Below are 16,925 nucleotides of genomic sequence, written 5' to 3'. Positions count from 1 at the left end.
CACAAAAACTTATTACTCTTTTTTTTTATTATTTTTTATTTTTATTTTTTTTTTTTTCAGCAATTCCTTGGAGAATTCCTTGGGTTTCAGGCTATGCTTTCATAGTCATGGTAGTGTCATCTGTGGCTAAACTCATAAGATTTGCCATGCAACTGAAGCATTTTTCTGCTATAAATAGGCTTGTAAATATACTTATGGCAGCCAATACTGCGCACGTGTGCGTTTAAGCCATCTCCTGGAAGGTGGCACTTTCAAATCTGACTTATGGAGGAAGTGCCTCTATTTCCTCAATATCTACTTTTTTTTTTTTTTTTTTTTTTTTATTTTGCAATGCAGCCAAAAATACTGACAAGAAATCATGTATAGATTCAAATGTAGAAATCATGTATGAATGTGTATATTTTATATATATATTTATATATAGAGAGAAAGCATTCAATTTGTGAATCCCGTGTTATTTTCTTGGTACAAAATTACGCTGTGTTACTAGGTCATGTACCGCATTCGTGCTGTGGTGTTTCAATTGCTCTAGCTCCGTTAAAACATTTAGCTGAAAGCTGTCCTGTCTAAACCAGAGAAATTCTGAAAATGAGGCTGCTGTATTCGGGTTGCTTTCCGTGGTTATATTCTGCTCTTCCAGAAATCATTTCATCCATCATCATGTCTGCATAATTTTTGCCCCAGTTGGATATGCTATTTTCTCCATCCTTGCAAGTGGGGGAAAAAAATAACCCAAAATAAAACCAAAAATAGGTGGGAAAGGAAAGAAAAAGCCCAGGTTGTGCAGTAAGGTGGTGTTTTGAACTGGGTGTTTCAGGTTGGTTCTTGATCTTGGTCAGACCTGCTTCATGGATCAAGTGCCTTGGAGATGAAGTTGCTTGCCTTTGGCAAAGGAGAGGCTGCAGTTAATAGTGTTCTCTAGGATCTCTTGTTAAAATATTAGGCCATAAAATCCTTGACTGTGCCTGGTAGTTGCTGTTATAATTTCCCTCAGGTAGTGGAAACCGTGTAATTTACAGTTGCTTAAGATGTCCCTTTGCAGAGGGATTGGAGCCACGTAAGGGCCTGATTTTCTCTTAGTAGGTGTATTTGCTAGTGACCTGCTCCTCTGCTCCACCACACTCCACACTGCAAAACCCTCCATGGATTAAAGTTCTGACTTAACAACTGTGACTGAAAATACCAGTGAAGACCCAGTTGGTGGGAGCAACTAGTTTTGCTCGCCCTGGTATAACCTAAGGGTCTGTCGGAGTTTTGGGTTGTCTTGCAGCACAGAGATACCATCTAGGTTGCAAAGATGACGTGATCCACGATGATCCACTTTCTGTGTTGCAAACTGCTCCGTGCTGCAGACACACTCTCCTTCTCTCCTGTACTTTTAGTGAAGTTAGCTCTGTTGGCAGAGACGACCTGCATTAAGAACACACATATTTGCAGTGCAGCAGTTGGCTCTCGCTGACTTGGTCTGGCTATTTTTACTAATTGGCATTGCAGATCTTCACAGCCTTATCTCTAGCTGGCATAGGCTGAGGTTGCAAATGAGGCATAGTTTGTGGGGAGATGTAATATCCTTTTTATAGACCAGCTGAGAAAGCTGAAATAAATAAATAAGTATCCAACATGTGAGCTTGGTGGCACACAGGGGCCTGTAATATGAAGCTGTTGACAAATTCCTCTAAAAGTAAGCAAAAAAAGCCCCCATGAAATTAATGGTAAGCAAACAAACTATCAGTGACCGTCTTATTTCTGTTATTTCATTGCTGCCCTTGCGGATCATACTGCCATGGAGAGGAACTTGCTTTGTTGCATCCTGTGATGTGAATTTGGAAACTCACTGAATATGAGGGCTGAGGCTGGGCACTCGGAGGAGGAAACTTTAATTGCAAAATATTCAGCAAACTACTTGTTGTTAGACGTGTTTTTGATATCTTCAGTTTGTGTATKCCTTGAAAACATAAGACATGGGGAATCCCTGTGAAATTGCTGCAAAACAAATACGAACCTTTTTGGCCAGCAGATGTTTGGATCAGCTGGTGGCTTCTCGAAGTACAGAGGACAACCACACGGTGCACAAAATGCCTGCACAAATGCAAGCCCACGTGTGCACAGCCGTGTCTGTACAACCATTGCCTGCAGCAAGGGCCCCAGGGCCTTCTGTGCCCTGGCTCAGCACGTTGTCCCTTGGGCACCGGCAGCTGGAAATCTAAATGCTTCAGGTTTCCTTGGCTAAGAAAAATTAGGGAGAAACGGGGTAAAAGGAAAAGAAAAAGGACAAATATTCCCCTTTGCCTTCTCTGGCTGGAAGGAAAGATTTTATTTGAGTGCTTTTGCTGTTGGTGGGGTTTCTTTGTTTTTTTTTTTTGGTTTTTTTTTTTTTTTGAATTGAAGCCTCAGAGAAGTAATATTGCGTCTTGAAAACAAACTGCTGAACTCAACTTCTTTTACCTAACGCATGCAAAAATTCCCCCTTAGGATTCTTGGAGGCCCTGGAGTGCCTGCCTTGCAAAAACCTGGAGCAGAGAAGGGAGTCACAGGGGAGCGATCTCCACAGGATACCTTGAGACAGTTTAGACAATGTGCTTACATCTATTTATAAATATATATGTATGCATATGCACATACACACAGAGGGAGAGAGAGAGAGTTCATTATATATATATATATATGTATGCACACAGTCACAATTTATGGTAGGTTATTACATATAGTGAGCAGCAAGAAAAATAATACAGAGCCAAGATACAAAATGAAACACTGCCCAGCTGGTAAATTCTGATTTTTTTTTTTTTTTTTTTAAAAAACCTCTGAGAAGAATCAACAGAAGCCATTAGTAGTTCTTATCATAGGATTTGTCTTGCCGCTTAATACACGTGGTTGTTTTTATGTGATTGTTTCAGATGCCTCAGGAACAGTACACACACAGGAGCACCATGCAGACCTCGGAAGGACCCCAGGTATACAAAGTGGGGATTTATGGCTGGAGGAAGAGATGCCTCTATTTCTTTGTGCTGCTCCTAATGATTTTAATCCTGGTGAACCTTGCTATGACCATCTGGATTCTGAAGGTCATGAACTTCACAATTGTAAGTAAAGGCTGCTTGAAAAGGTGTGGGGGACATGAGGGAGGGTGATGGGTATTCCATTGAGCAGACTCATAAATGCAGATACAGTTTCAATAACAGAGCACTTTAGTTACCCTCAATAGTAGTTATTACAGGAAAGAAGAGAGAAAAACCACTAATTTACCCATTGTTGCTCTTTTTCTCCTGGAGAAGGAGAGGAGCATAAATTCAGCGCAGTCCCGYGCCTCTGCTGTGTGATGAAGGTCAGTCTGTACTGGTCTGCTGGGGAAGCCAGCTCTGCTTTATATCCCATACAACCTGCTCTTGATCCACTGCATTCTGCAGCCATCTGCAGAAGGATTATCTCCTGGGGATGTTTACAGAAACCTCCCACTTCAAGGAGCTCTCTCCTCCCCGTTGGGATATACACTGGTTTTCTGGRGAATGAGCTGATCATCTAGCTGTGGTCTGACTCAGTTCCTTAAATAGTCATTTACTGTCAGTGACTCACTGTGGATTAGTAGAGGTTAAAGCATATTTGTGTATGTTTTTGGTTAATTCGTGTGTCTTAATGTTAGCAGTGATGAACAGCTCTTAGTGATAAAGACATTATTAGTACTGTGTCCTGCAGTGGGAATTGTTTCATAGTTGTGGGAATGACTGTATGTTTTTAATGTATCCTGTCTCTGACACAGACGATGGAAAATGAATGTAAGAACAGAGCATGAGCACGTAAAAAATCATCCTTGCCCTGGTATCGTCATCTGGGTCTGAAGAGTCCTCTAGTTTGTAAAGCATAATCCCAGATTTAAGGAGACTGTTGTGATTCTTGCTGTGAGATCAGCTCCCTGTGTATGAACTATACGGACTGTGCCACAGGCGTAATTAGAGGAAGATGCAATGCAATTAATATGGGCTAATTAGGTGTTTCAGCTGACACAGGGCTTTTTATTTTTGTGTTCRCTCCAGAGTTGATACCTTCTGTGGGGTTTCTGGCCCAAGACAAGCCATTTTTCACCTCTCATTTCCTCTTGGTTTAGGAATGAGTGATACTGAAGAGTCACATTGCATGTGTCAGGTCCTGAACTATAACACAAAAGAAATCGATTGTTGTAAAATGAAAGGCTGTCTGAAGGCAGGYATGGACCTTCTTCCTCTGCTGTGTGATCTGCCTGTCTCACCGAACGAGGAACAATAGCGTGCAGCAGCTCAGAAGATAGCTCAGTGGTGTTTTGTCTCAAGTAGAGATTTCTCATTCCTGTCATACCTGGTGAGAAAGGAGACAGAGGAGATCTTTTATTAAGTGAATTGGAGTTACTTGGGTTTTGGTGGCAGGGAACTGATGAATTTATCTCTCTAAGCACAGTCAGTCCTGGAGTAGCACGCAGCTTTGGAGTAAGCTCCGAGCCTCACAGAGGAAGCCRTTAGAGTTACCATTTGGTGGCTGTTGTCTCTTCCAGGTGGTTATTTTCTGATAATTGTTGCTTTCTCTAAGCTGGAGTAGTAGAAAACAACCAACTTTTACAGTCAAACAACTTTTTTGAGGTTGGAGCTGGTAAGACCCTACTGAAAGAGAAAGGTTGAGACACTGTGGGAGCCCMACAGGTGTATTTAAGACTCCTAGCTTCAAAGTTATGGCTCAATTTACTCAACTCTATTGAACCCTAATGACCCAACCAAATGGGCAAAAGAGACAAAGCATCTCTCCCTTTATCAGTGGCTGCAGTGTGATCCTGCAGGGAGCAGGGAACTGAGGAGGCTGCTATTTCCATGAGCTTTGCTGAGGTCYGTTGGCCGTAGAGCGTCTGGTGGCATAACTGTGCTGCGTGCATCCTAATTCTGAGCCCCCAGACCAGCTTTGCACATGAGAGAACCAGGAGAACCTGTGGCTGCCATGCACAGACAGTCCAGCTGGTGCCCAAAGGTGTGCAGGTATGGGTGAAGGTTGAGTTAAAGTCATGTGGACCTCTGCCTGGTCTAGCTCTGCCACGTGCAGCTTGTCTTTTCTGGGCTTGACTCAGTGCATATTGTGGCTTTGRCCTTTTCCCTGCGGTGTTGCCAGCTCTTTCAGATCTCTGCTCTGCCATCTATCCTGCAACTTTCCCCGAGGCTGAGAAAATCATATCAATGAGTGAATTTTGAGAGGCAGGCTTTTTTCTTTAAACAGCAAATGTACTAAAATGTTCAAATGAGGAGATGCAAATATGCAAAATCTTTAGTTTGTTGCTGTTTTGATAAGAGGAAGGGAGGGGCCTTCGGGAAAGGAAAATGATTCAAGTAGTAAATAACCTATAGCCAGTGCTTAACAGGTMTGACCTAACCCACCCCGTGCTTGCAGAGCAGAGGAACAGTTTGTTCTCAGACTGCAGCCATTCTAAAAAGGAGGAGCAGGTTTTTACATCTGTTTTAGAAAACATTTTTTCCAGTATCCTCCCATCCCTAAGCTCTCCTCCAGGATCCTGAATCTGATCAGTTCAACCACACAGTCCCRGCACTTAGCAGAATTTAATGAGCGTTCATTATGGCCAATAAGTGCTCACTGTACTTTAATGAACGCACCAAACCTGCTCAGGAGAACTCAGGGGTGTTTTAAATGCTGATAATGGGGTCCACCAGAAGGGAGGAGGAGAAAAAAACATGATAATCTCAGGGGAAAAAGAAATTATGGGAGAAATGCAGCCTCTGYGGCAGGTTGTAGCAATATCCATGTACTCTCTTCTGCTTCTTCTACCCCTTCCCCTCCCTGTGGCACTCCCTGCTGACTCACACTCGGGGAGACAATCTCCTGTAAAATCAAAGCATGAGCTTCCCATGCATGGCTTTTGATAAGCAAATCATGACTAATTCATTTTAGGTTCTGCTTTAATACGAACATTCAAGGYCTAAGCAAATTAGCGCGGGGTTATTCCTTTTAGCAAAGAGCTTTCCAAGAGCAGTGTCAYGTTCCAGTGGGGCCAGCTGGTGACTCTCTGGTGCAGCCGTTCAGCCCTGGTGGAGTATTTGATGCTCCATTTGTTTTAAGAAGTTTAATAAAGCACAGGCAACATGAAAAACAGGCCTGGAGTGGACCTCAAGAAATTACCTATCTGTCCTGTGACTGATTCAACTAATCAGGTCCATTTTAAACCTGTTCGTTTACATTAGAGTGGTGCTGCTCTTGGACTRTAGAAAATGCTACAAATGCCACTACCTCTAAACCATACTTAGAGTTTTRGGCCAAACCACAGAATGAATCTGGACCAAAGCCACAAATTTGAGGTTGAAACCCAAATGCACCCTGAAGATGACTTAACCTAATTGAGGTAGAAACCACCATCTAGCGCTAAGCTTTCCCATGATGTATAGGTAAAGGAAGCTCCAGTTCATTCGGGTTTTGGACAAGCCTGGTCAAAATATATGGTCTGTATGTGCTGGGTGTGGGGAGAAAGCAGCAATACCTGTGGGCTACCCGAGTGGTTCGTCTGCTCGCTTTGCAGATCCTGAACGTCTCAAACTGCATCCTGCAACTGCATCTCTGCAGGCGCCAAATCTTGAGCTGTGCAGAGCTTGACCGAGGCCAAGGCAGCCCCTCCAGGGCTCGTTTGTGGCTGTCTAATTACAAGGCTAGAACTTGCACTCTTAGTGACCTTCCTCTTTTTGGTCTACCTGTATTAGCGTCCAGTAATATAGCTCTCTAGCAGCACTTGCCCACGGCTGTGTATGAGCATGCACAGCTTTCATGCAGGAGAGCATGACGTGCAAGGGATCTTTATTTCAGCTATTAGTAGCAAACTTAAACCATTTTTGAAAAGCTTCCTGTTGCATTAGTTTCTGAAAATAACAACAGGGATGTGCTTATATAAACACGCGGGAATAAATATSCTTATTTTAAGCAGCATGCAGCTCGTAGCTGGCCCTGGCAGTGCACTGATCTCTTCCCCCAGGGCTAGCAAACAGCGCCKGGGACTGCGGGCAGCATGAGCTGTACACAGCAGTGTCCATTAGTGCCCCTTTTATGGAGTCTCTTGTATAGCAGGAAGAAAGGAGAGATGAGAATTGTGGCCTTTTGGCTGCATTTAAATGGCAAATGACCACTTACTTGTCTGCTCATAAAACCAGTGAGGTCCCTTTGCAGTTTCTCTGCCCTTCCATGCTGTTTCTATCACGTTGAGTGTTTGCATGGGAGGATTTATGCCATCTGCATCAAAAGCTGTTTGCACGTTCCAGCCTGCAGTCCTGTATGTTGGCAGGTGCTATCAGACGTAAGTAATAATAAATTGTATTTCTTCCCTAAAAAATCATGCAAGGCTTGAAGTTTCCAAAGAGCTGGCCTAAACATCCCAAGCAAAAGTTTTAGAAGAATCTTTGCAAAGATAATACCCTCCGTCTTTGGTATTCAGCAGACCCATCAAGCCAAAATTAACATCCTCCTCTGAGCAGAGACCCTGCACTGCTCCCAGGGCTGTGCGAGTCCACGCAAATTCTGTGCCTGCCGTGCTGGGGTATCTGTGTGCACCTCTTTGAAGAAAGGCAATAGAAAAATAGCCAGGCAGAGGGAAATGAGGGACTCATCTCTTCCCAAATCCCTTAGGACATGGAAAGAAGTGGATCTTGCCTGCTTGATATTGCCCTCCTCCCATCAAGTATGTACAGTATGTACCAACTTTGCTTTTTCCTTCCAGAACCATGCAATGTTTTTTGAAGGTTTGGATCCTTTAGCTGAACTTCGTCCATCTTTTATGATATAAATGGAACAAGAACAAATGGCTGCGATTAGGATTTCTCTCTCTTTTTTTTTTTATTATTTTTTTTTCCCCCTGCAGATTGTCTTCCTGACTGAAAGGGTTTATTTTAGCATCACTGAATGAAATGTTAGCAATTTCGAGAGACAAAATGCTGTCGTAGGTGGCACAGATGCTAAATATCATTATTCTCTTGGCTTGTTTATTAAAAGTTGATAGGAAAAGTGAGCTTTTAAAATTTAGTTATGAACAGTTATTTCCAATGCAATTACTCCCTCTTGTGTGTAAACTACCTGCCACATTTTAATTACAGGAAAACAGTAGGGTAATAACACAGAAGGAAAGATGGATGAGCATTAGGAAAGCTCATCTCCCCAATAGGCAGATTTCTTTTTTTTTTTAATGATTTAAAGGAATAGAGTTTTTTCTATTTTTTTATTCAAAAATTGCAGAATAAAATGACTTTGCAGTTTGTATTCTCTTTCCAAGATTTCTCTGGGGTCTTTTAGGGTATAATGATAAGGCCAAAACAGAAGAGAGATCTGGGCTGCTTTTCTGCTTCTGTTTTGTGGTGCAACTGTGATCAATTAAATCAGCTGCAATTGTTTGGAGTTTAATAGTGCTCTGTTCTCCATGACGAAAGAGCAAAGCCTCTCCCTCTTTCTTTTTCTTGCCTCCTCACACAGACTTGCATACAAAATTGTACACTTTTCCGTTTTAAGTCATGTTGCCCTTTATATAAAATATTGTATAAAATAATTTGAGGCTGCCTGCATGACTCAATAGCTTTGTGTATTTGCCATGTTTCCTCATTGACATCAACTCTATCTGSAGATGTGAAAATGTTGATCCTTGTAGGGGTTTGACAATACCAGCAATCCTATGAGTGAAGGGGGTATCTTTATCCCCTATATTTCARGAGGAATCTTAGCATAGATGACATTTTCAACATAAGGGGTTTTATTAGTCACTTCTTACACTAAATTCTCATTTACTTCCTGGCTGATCGAGGGGAAAAATATTGTGCTTTTCTTATGCTCCCTTTTAGAGATTTAAGTTTCATTTCTACCAGAGTCTCATGTTGTGCTCTGTTTCAAAAGCAATCAGGATTACTTACCTTTCTAAAGGCACATATAGTGCTCGTTTGCCTGCACTCCTTTGGAGCTTAGAATAAAATAGCATTAATAGGATATTGCATGTTGTTACTACAAGGTTGATCCCTCCATTGTTGAGAGACACTTTGTCCTGATGACGTGCTGAGTTATGATCTATAGGTTTCTTCTAGCGCTGTGCCTTTGAAAGCTCCGTCTCTGATAATATCTCATCTTTATTACCTGAATAGCACATCTTCTTGGCCAACATAAGCACATAAGGCCTTCATCTTCCTTGTTACCAGAAGCTGATGGAACGCTGCATATTTTTACTTCACCATCTTTACTCTTTAGTGGACCCCAGGACGTAAGATATAATAGAGTCTTTCAGAGACCTGCTGTGATATTAGATATGCTTACATGTATGTCTTGAAAACAAAATAAATAGCAAAATAATAGCCTTCCTCCAGTACCTCTAAACTTACCTGCAGATGTATATGTGCTGCCCTGCAATGAGTAAGGTCATTCTTTTTTGCACATTTTTATTCTTTGATTATTGAACAAGAACGTCTGGGGTGTAAAGGGTGTTAACAAAGGCAGATGATCCTTTCCCTTCAATTATTTTGGGATGAATTTCCTAGAGAAATGAGGTTTAGAAATCTTTCTCAATGTACAGGTTTTTAACTTCCACTTCTCAATCATTTTTAAGCCACTGGCCACATTTAAGATAACTGAACAGAATTACGTGTCCAAGAGGCAGGTGTTTCTTGAACATATTTAGTTTCTGTGGGTTTCAGAGACTGCAAAGACAGTCTTGTTAATGCTCCTGTTGTGGAAGAAGCTGCTGCATGAGCTCTGTACTTACTAGCTGCCAGATRTGGGAGATACTATAAGTGTCCTCCTGGCTGGAAAAGCTTTTGTTGGTGCTGTTTTCTATCAGATATCAGAGAATTTAGCCATTTAGCCCAGAAACCCTGGGAACCCAATGTCACTAATTCTTTTACTCTTGGTACAACTTCTGATTTGAAAGAAGCTGTTAAAAGAAAAAAGGAAAAAAAAAACTCTTTCCTTGTAGATGGTTAGTGTATGTACATGGCCCTAACATCACCCATCAGAACTGCTGCGTGGGCTGCRCTGTCAAGCTTGGAGAGCCATCCCCTGTGCATCTCCACAGTGAGAAAATATACTTCTGCATTAAAAATACATTATGGATTTGTTTGGTCCCTCCAAGAACAAAGGGATGAAAAGAGTCAGAGAAGGAGAGGAGCATGGATTTGGGTAGTTTGCGATGTGAGGCTGAACATTTCATCTCTGGCTTAGTGCTTCATTTCCAGGTGTTTCAGCAGTGATCAGTGTGAATTCTTGCCTATGAACAGTGCAGCAGCCTGCAGCAACAAGCAGGTTCTGCTGGGCCACCTGTAGCCCCCGGTGAGCTGCATCCACGTGGTGAATGTTGTTCTTTCTGGGAGCTTCCAGCGGATGCGGCAAGGTCCCGYGTTAGGGATGGTGCATGTGGGTTCCAACCAGGACTCTGTGGGACAGTGCAGGTGTGTGAACACCCTGTTCATCAGCGGCACTCCTTGTGCTCTGGCCTTCCCATGCTTTTTAGAGAACAGCTGTTGAGCTTGYCTGGTCCACCAGTGCTTCGGGGAAGGGTGATAAGGAATGAGATCAGAAGGAGAGGAGCTGCTCCATGGAATGGTGGATGTGGGCTAGGCAGCTAGAGATGAGTGAGGAGGTCCTGGGTGGGCTGTGCAGRGGAGGTGAGTCATGAGCTTCCAGTCCCACCTTCCATCCCACTGCTCATGGATGCTATTGCTCTAGGCCTCTCWTTATTTAGAATAAATAAGATATTTCACTTCAGGACACTTCTCAGTGACAGCAAAAGATCTGACTAGCAGTTCGGAAATAGAGATTTGTCTCTAATAGAACCTGCAAGAGGTATTATTATAAATACGCAAAAGAACAAAACCAAGAGTTGCTAAAATGCCTGTAATCAGTAACTTTYCCAAAAAGCTTAGTTTGATCCCCCAACAGAGTACAAGGCTACTCKGTGTACCCTTTTGAGTCCTCATACTAGTAGCAACCATTTAATTTGGCAATCCGCACAGAAGTGATGTGCTAAGCTGATCCTTATAAGTTTTCTGTTGCTGCTTCTGTGTTCCTTGAGCTAGATTTCCCCCTGAGCTTGTTGACATCCTCCCTGAACTCCTCGCGTGTCAGAAAGCAGTGACCCCAGTGTGAAAACTGAGCAGCCGTTGCCATMAGCAAGCAATAAGTCTTTTGAAGCACCCCTTCTGTGTGGTTGCCTCAAGGCCAAGATGCTTCTTGGAGRAGCCTCCATGCTTCTTTCAAGTTGTCCTGAAAGTGCAAAGCTGTGAGATTTTCAGAAGACTTCTTAAAATATTTCTTGGCATGTGTTTTGCAGCTTGTGCTGTTGCATAATCCAGGGAAAGGGGATGGAGGCGGCTTTCATTCAACAACGTAAATTGCTGTGCAAAATGCAAAGTAGCGAGCAGCAGAAAACTGGGCTCTTTGGCTGAAACACCAGCTTGTTGGCTGACTGCTGCTACTGAGCTATGATAAGCTTTTATTTGGCTATGCCAGTGGAGTAAAGGAGTAAGAAAAAAGTGTCATATTCTATTTACATTTGTATTTATTTACATTTTTTGCCTCACATAATCTTCAGAATCTGTTCTTAAGATTTACAAGAGCTCTGAGAACAAGACTAGAAGCTTATGGTTGTGTGGACTGCTGCTTTTCCCTTTCTCCTGCAGATGCTGTGTTCTTTCTTCTCTACCTATATGCTACCATACCTGATTTGATAGATGCATTGAAAATACTTGCTTGCAGGATCTGCCAGAGATGAGTGTGACTACACCACTGGAATACCTCATATTCTTTAAGTTTGACTCACATTTTGCTCTGAGTTATTTCCACTTCAATTACATCTTCCCCATCACCCTTCCTGCCTCTGCTGCTGTGGTCAACAGTAAGATGGAATGAGGTAATTATTCGTGTTGAAGCCAGAGTTTCCCTGGGATTACACTCCAGTGCACTCGCATGAAGGACAACCTGTTAACACTGGAATTATATGGTTGCAGACAGATTTATAGGAGAGGAATAGATTTATGCAGGTAATTCAGCCTTGACCTCTTGAGTTCTCATTACTGCTCATCTGCCCAACACTACTGCCCACCTCTTTCCTTTTTAAATGAGAACCAGTAACTAATAGCGAARTTACGGCAATCTGCTATATGAAATTTGTGATTATTTGCATTTAATTAAAGGCTTCTCCTGAGAAAATGAAGGACAGCTTAACCTCACAAAAGTCTCTACATCTCTAGTAATTGCTTCTAATTGAAGTCTTTCGATTTTCCACCCCACCACAAAAAGGAAGGGAAAAAAAAAGTTACTCCCACACATTGGTATCTAAAAATTATTTTATCCTTATGTAATTAAGGTGGCCAAGAATGCTCCTAAAAGTTTCTTCAGCATAGCTAAAATTAAAGTTTAATTAGTCAATATCAGGTTCGTGGTGTGTTACCAATCTTCTGGTATCGCGCGTGTGGCAAGGCTGTGTGCTAGCAGCTGTTCCCAGAGGCAGATCTACCCACCTTGCCTGACAGTCATTTCATTTCTGCCAGAGATTTCGGACTTTTTGCCGTTCCTGTTGACATCCACCAGCATTGTGATTATTCCAAAAAAAAAAAAAAAAAAAAAAAAAGATAAAGCAATAGAGCATAGCGTATTCTGGATAAGCACAGGAGAATTGCATCGTAGGAGTTTGTCAAAGTGGAGTGAGCTGGGCCTGTTGTCTGGAAAGGACATGGTTTCAGTATAAAGAGAGCTAGATCTGGTGAGGAACATAACGTGTTGTATAAATCACCATCGCAGACTCAAGCATATTGCTCTTGAATTACGCGTTCTTCCTAATTACAGCTACCAGCTTTTTTGCGCTGCTTCTCGTAGCAAAGTCATTTTAATTGCACCCTTTGGCTCTATTAAAATCCCTCCTTGTATTARGGATCTGAAAACAGGCATGACAAAAACAAAAGTATGTGCATTGTAGCAGCAGATATGGCCATTTTCCCCTGTTTATTCTCTGTTGTTGCAGATGTTGAAAAACCATTGAAAGCATTCTGCTTTCCTCTGTTCTGGCATTGTTTGTTAACACCATGGATTCTTTTTCTTTAAAAATTTTCTTTTTTTTTCTTTTTTTTTTTAACATGTTGACATTTCTTTTTAATGTATGCTGCACCACATAATATGTCTAGACTGACTGAAGTCTTTCGGAGTGACTTCTTAGAAGGCTGCAGGTGAGTCAGAAATGGAAATGTCAGATGTAGATTTGTCTTTTCCGTTTTTATTTTTTGAAGTTACAGTTAAATACATGAAAACATCTGTGAACTTCCTCTGATATTTCTTAGGAAGCAGATATGCTTGAAAAAGAGTACTTCATTTTAAAAAACATTGCCTTAACTCTGCACACAGCCATGAAATACTTGAATTTGGTGTAGGCGCTTCAYATAGAGCTGCATAGGTGCTGATTTTGATTCAGATTATTTTGTAGGGTCCTATTGCTTTGGACAACAAATATTTGATCTTTCAAACAAGATATGAAAGCAGTTTATTCTGGGAAACTAAGAAAGCAAATGACCCCTTTTGCTTTCTGAACACCTCCTGCGTGTTAGAAAGGCTGTTCCTGCTAATTATGTATTTGTGCACACATTCCACTTCTGAATCAAGCACTTATTTATGGACAGATGTCATCAAATGAGACACGATAGGTTTGCGGTGAAGCTTTAAATCTTGTGAAGCGGATGGATGTCAGTGCAAGCAGCTGTTGGTAGGAATATAGAGGGAATTGGTGGATCACAGCAGTTCTTTTGTGGTTTTGTAGAAAGCATCGCCTAGATAGCATAATGATTCAGTTCACCAGCAGGTATAGATTGTAAGGCAAATTTCAACTTTATTTCAAGTTACTTGTCAAGACCTGTTGACCAAAGGTCTATGTTAGTGTTATAAATGATTCAGCCTTGTGTGTAGCCTAAGAAGAATTCTATATGTTAGAAGGCAGGTGTGTGTTTACTTTCCTTCTTCTTCCCAGTGGAGTTACTTATTGCCATTACATCTTTCTTCTACTAAGATGATCTTCTGCAGAGTAGTTTGCCATGTCATTCTATTTTTTTTTTTAACTGAGAATGAACATGTTATACATACCCAATGCTGAAAAGAGCAGAATTGTGTAGGGATGACTGCAACCAGGCAGAGACCCTACTGTCTTGAGCCAGGTAGAGCATCTTGCTGTAACAGGTAAACTGGGTGCTCACCGAAGTGGACAGGAGTATGAGACTGTCCCACCGGAGCAGCTTGAGCAAGGGAAGGCTTTGCTCTTTGGTGAGAAGTCAGTTCTGCAGCTAACATCCTTGTGTGGCAGTCACAAGGCAGTTAATTCTCTCTTGCCTGCGGAGTATGCTAAATAAACACGGAGGAACCAGTCGTTTGACGAATGACTCGGTTCTCCTCTTACAGAGGTGTAAATCAGAGGCTTTGCTGCTGGCTTGCACAGGTATAAATGAGAAATGAATAGGCTGGCGGCGTGCAGCCCTGGCAGGCAGCCTGCAAATGAAAGAGTTTTAAGCTTTGAAATATAGACACTAYCTGGGCAATTGAAAAGAGGAGTGTATCCTGTTTTTTTTCCATAGGGAACAAAAGAGACCATTGCTTTGGGTTAGTAATAATCTATAAGGTGACATGTTAAATGGATTTCACTCACCTATTAAGTTTGTCAGCTTAGAACAAATACCTAGATGCTGTGGGAATTTATGCAGCACAGACAAGGACTTGTGAGAACTCGGTGCCCAGAAAGGACTGACGAAACTACAAATCTGTACTCAGAAATCCCATAAAAGCAAGCTCCCAGCAAACAGGTTTGGAGAACCTGTGCCACAGGAATCTGTAACTGCTAGATGATAATGCATGAATCCCAGTAAATGAGAGTAAATTCATACATTATACTAACTTCTTTCCTCCTTAGCCCTCATTTCATGATTTTTTGACTCTTAAAACTAATCTGTTTGCTACGAGTTATGAAGTTAAATGGCTGTATTTTATCTTATGGTTATCACTGATGCTCATTTTGGAGGAGTTGGCTAAAATGCTTACTGAAAGCAAGGGCAGACAGATGATGAGATGCGTGAGGGGGAAATGGTCACCATTCATCCAAAATGTTTTTGGTAATAGTACCAGGAAGGGAATACACTGCTGCAATCTGTGGTGGTTGTTTTTGTTTTAAAGGTCTCCAATGAACCATGTGTGCAATCCATTTCGCTTCGGGAAATCCCACTGAAATCTGGCACTCGGATTTCATTTCTTATGCTGATATATTTAGAGCGGGAAGCGCATCTCCCAGCATGACTCCTGGCTTTTAGAGGAACTGTCTTAGTAATAGACACTAATCACTTTACCAAAGCTGCCAGACCTCATGAAAATCGTTTAAAATGTTAAAAATGGGAAGCAGCAGAGCTGCTACTGCTTTCAGTCACTTGGCAGTACGTGGCTCTCATGTCTGGGCCACAGAGTTGACTCGCASTTGAACATGGTTCCATCTTCATTGCCATGGCCTGTTGCTGGATCGGTAATTTTTATGCATCTCCTTTTAATCTTTTTTAAACCACCATTTGTAACAGTCTCCATTGAGTCTTAATGAATAGATTAAAGGTTTGCAATGTTTGCAGTTCACTGTAGTCTCAGAATGGGCACATCCTCTTCTCTTCTTCACAGTCCAGCATTGCATGGTAGTAAGAGTAGCAGGTGGACTATTTATTTTTAAAAAGCTCCTATAGTTGAACTTCCTTCTATTAAAAATAATGCATAGCTGTGACAAGTTATTAAACACAGTCTGTTGAGGTCTTGCTACCTCAATGGGGTGTTTTTCCCCAGCTAGCTGTCAGCACAGCCATGACACAGCCCACTGGAAGGCACTGCCAAGATAACCCATACGTTGTGTTAGTACAAACATTGTAGTACATGTAATGTATGTACATTGTAGTACATGTAATGTATGTACATTAGTACATACATACGGCATGGACATTTGTAAATGGTGGGAAGGGGAGAGAGGTGATAGGCATCTGTTCACAGTGCAGTGCGGGAATATTTGGGTGTTTGCAGGTCTACAAGTGGCTTGGATGTACAGCAAAATAATCTTTAAAACTTAAGAGCAATGAGGCCATTAGGGTCGGTAGAAATGGCATTCAAGATATACTAAATTAAGGTGAGAACATGTCTATCTGAGTGCCTTTCTGTTATCTTTCACAGTTCTTTGATAGGGATATCATTTTCTCTAATCATTCAGGAAGACGGCTGGATATTTTTTCTATTAAAATCTGAAGGACATAAACCTTTACTGGCTTACCTTTGTTATTTTTCATGTTTATATATGACAGTGTAATGCATCAGCACTTTATGTGCTTCAGATATAAAAGTGAGCTGTGTCTATAAAGGCTGTCAGACTTGCTATTCCACAAAATAACTGGAGTGTCTTTATAAGCTGACACCAGCCTAAAAAATCACATAGAGTTGCAGAAATGTCTTATTTTATGGCTGCATTGTTATTCAAAACTAAGCTGTACCCTCTCTTTAATTTACTATCACCAGCTACAAGTGCCTCTTTGTGTGGGGATGCTGCTGCCTCAGCCCCAGGGTATCTCCTGTGCCATCCAGGTGASCTGGTGGCCCTGAATTGGGCAAAGCTGAGTACTGGCTAAGGAGCTGGCCCCATGACACTGCTGAACTAGTGAATTAGAAATGCAAAGGATGCTTTAACCTTCCTTCAGCAGGTCTTGCCTGCCAGGGATTGGGATATAAAATGATTACTTCTTGCTTCCTCCTCTGTATTTATCCTCAGGACGTTTCTGATAGGTTTTGGCTATTAAAGAAGGCACTAAATGCCTAACCGGAAGCCATCTGGCATTCAAAAAACCTTAAACTATTTAGGAAACCTGAAAAGCTGAATGAATTTTTCTTTTTTCTCCTTTTTTTTTTTT

The 16,925-nt window shown here is 41.7% G+C and overlaps 1 protein-coding gene across 4 annotated transcripts in view; it reads left to right on the top strand.

Moving 5' to 3' along the window:
* The window catches only part of SGCD (sarcoglycan delta), a 236,370-nt gene that overhangs the window by 121,102 nt on the left and 98,343 nt on the right, over window positions 1-16,925 (top strand). For all 4 annotated transcript variants that reach the window (XM_026047658.1, XM_026047661.1, XM_026047659.1 and 1 more), the window contains exon 3: window positions 2,898-3,083. In XM_026047658.1, coding sequence (XP_025903443.1) covers window positions 2,898-3,083 — 186 coding nt within the window. The remainder of the gene's footprint in view (window positions 1-2,897; window positions 3,084-16,925) is intronic.

Source organism: Nothoprocta perdicaria, unplaced genomic scaffold (assembly GCF_003342845.1).
Source record: "Nothoprocta perdicaria isolate Ctin4 unplaced genomic scaffold, notPer1 scaffold_5, whole genome shotgun sequence".
Classification (NCBI taxonomy): Eukaryota; Metazoa; Chordata; class Aves; order Tinamiformes; family Tinamidae; genus Nothoprocta; species Nothoprocta perdicaria.
The sequence above is the reverse complement of the archived record's forward strand: the minus strand, read 5'-3'. Positions and strand labels throughout refer to the sequence as shown.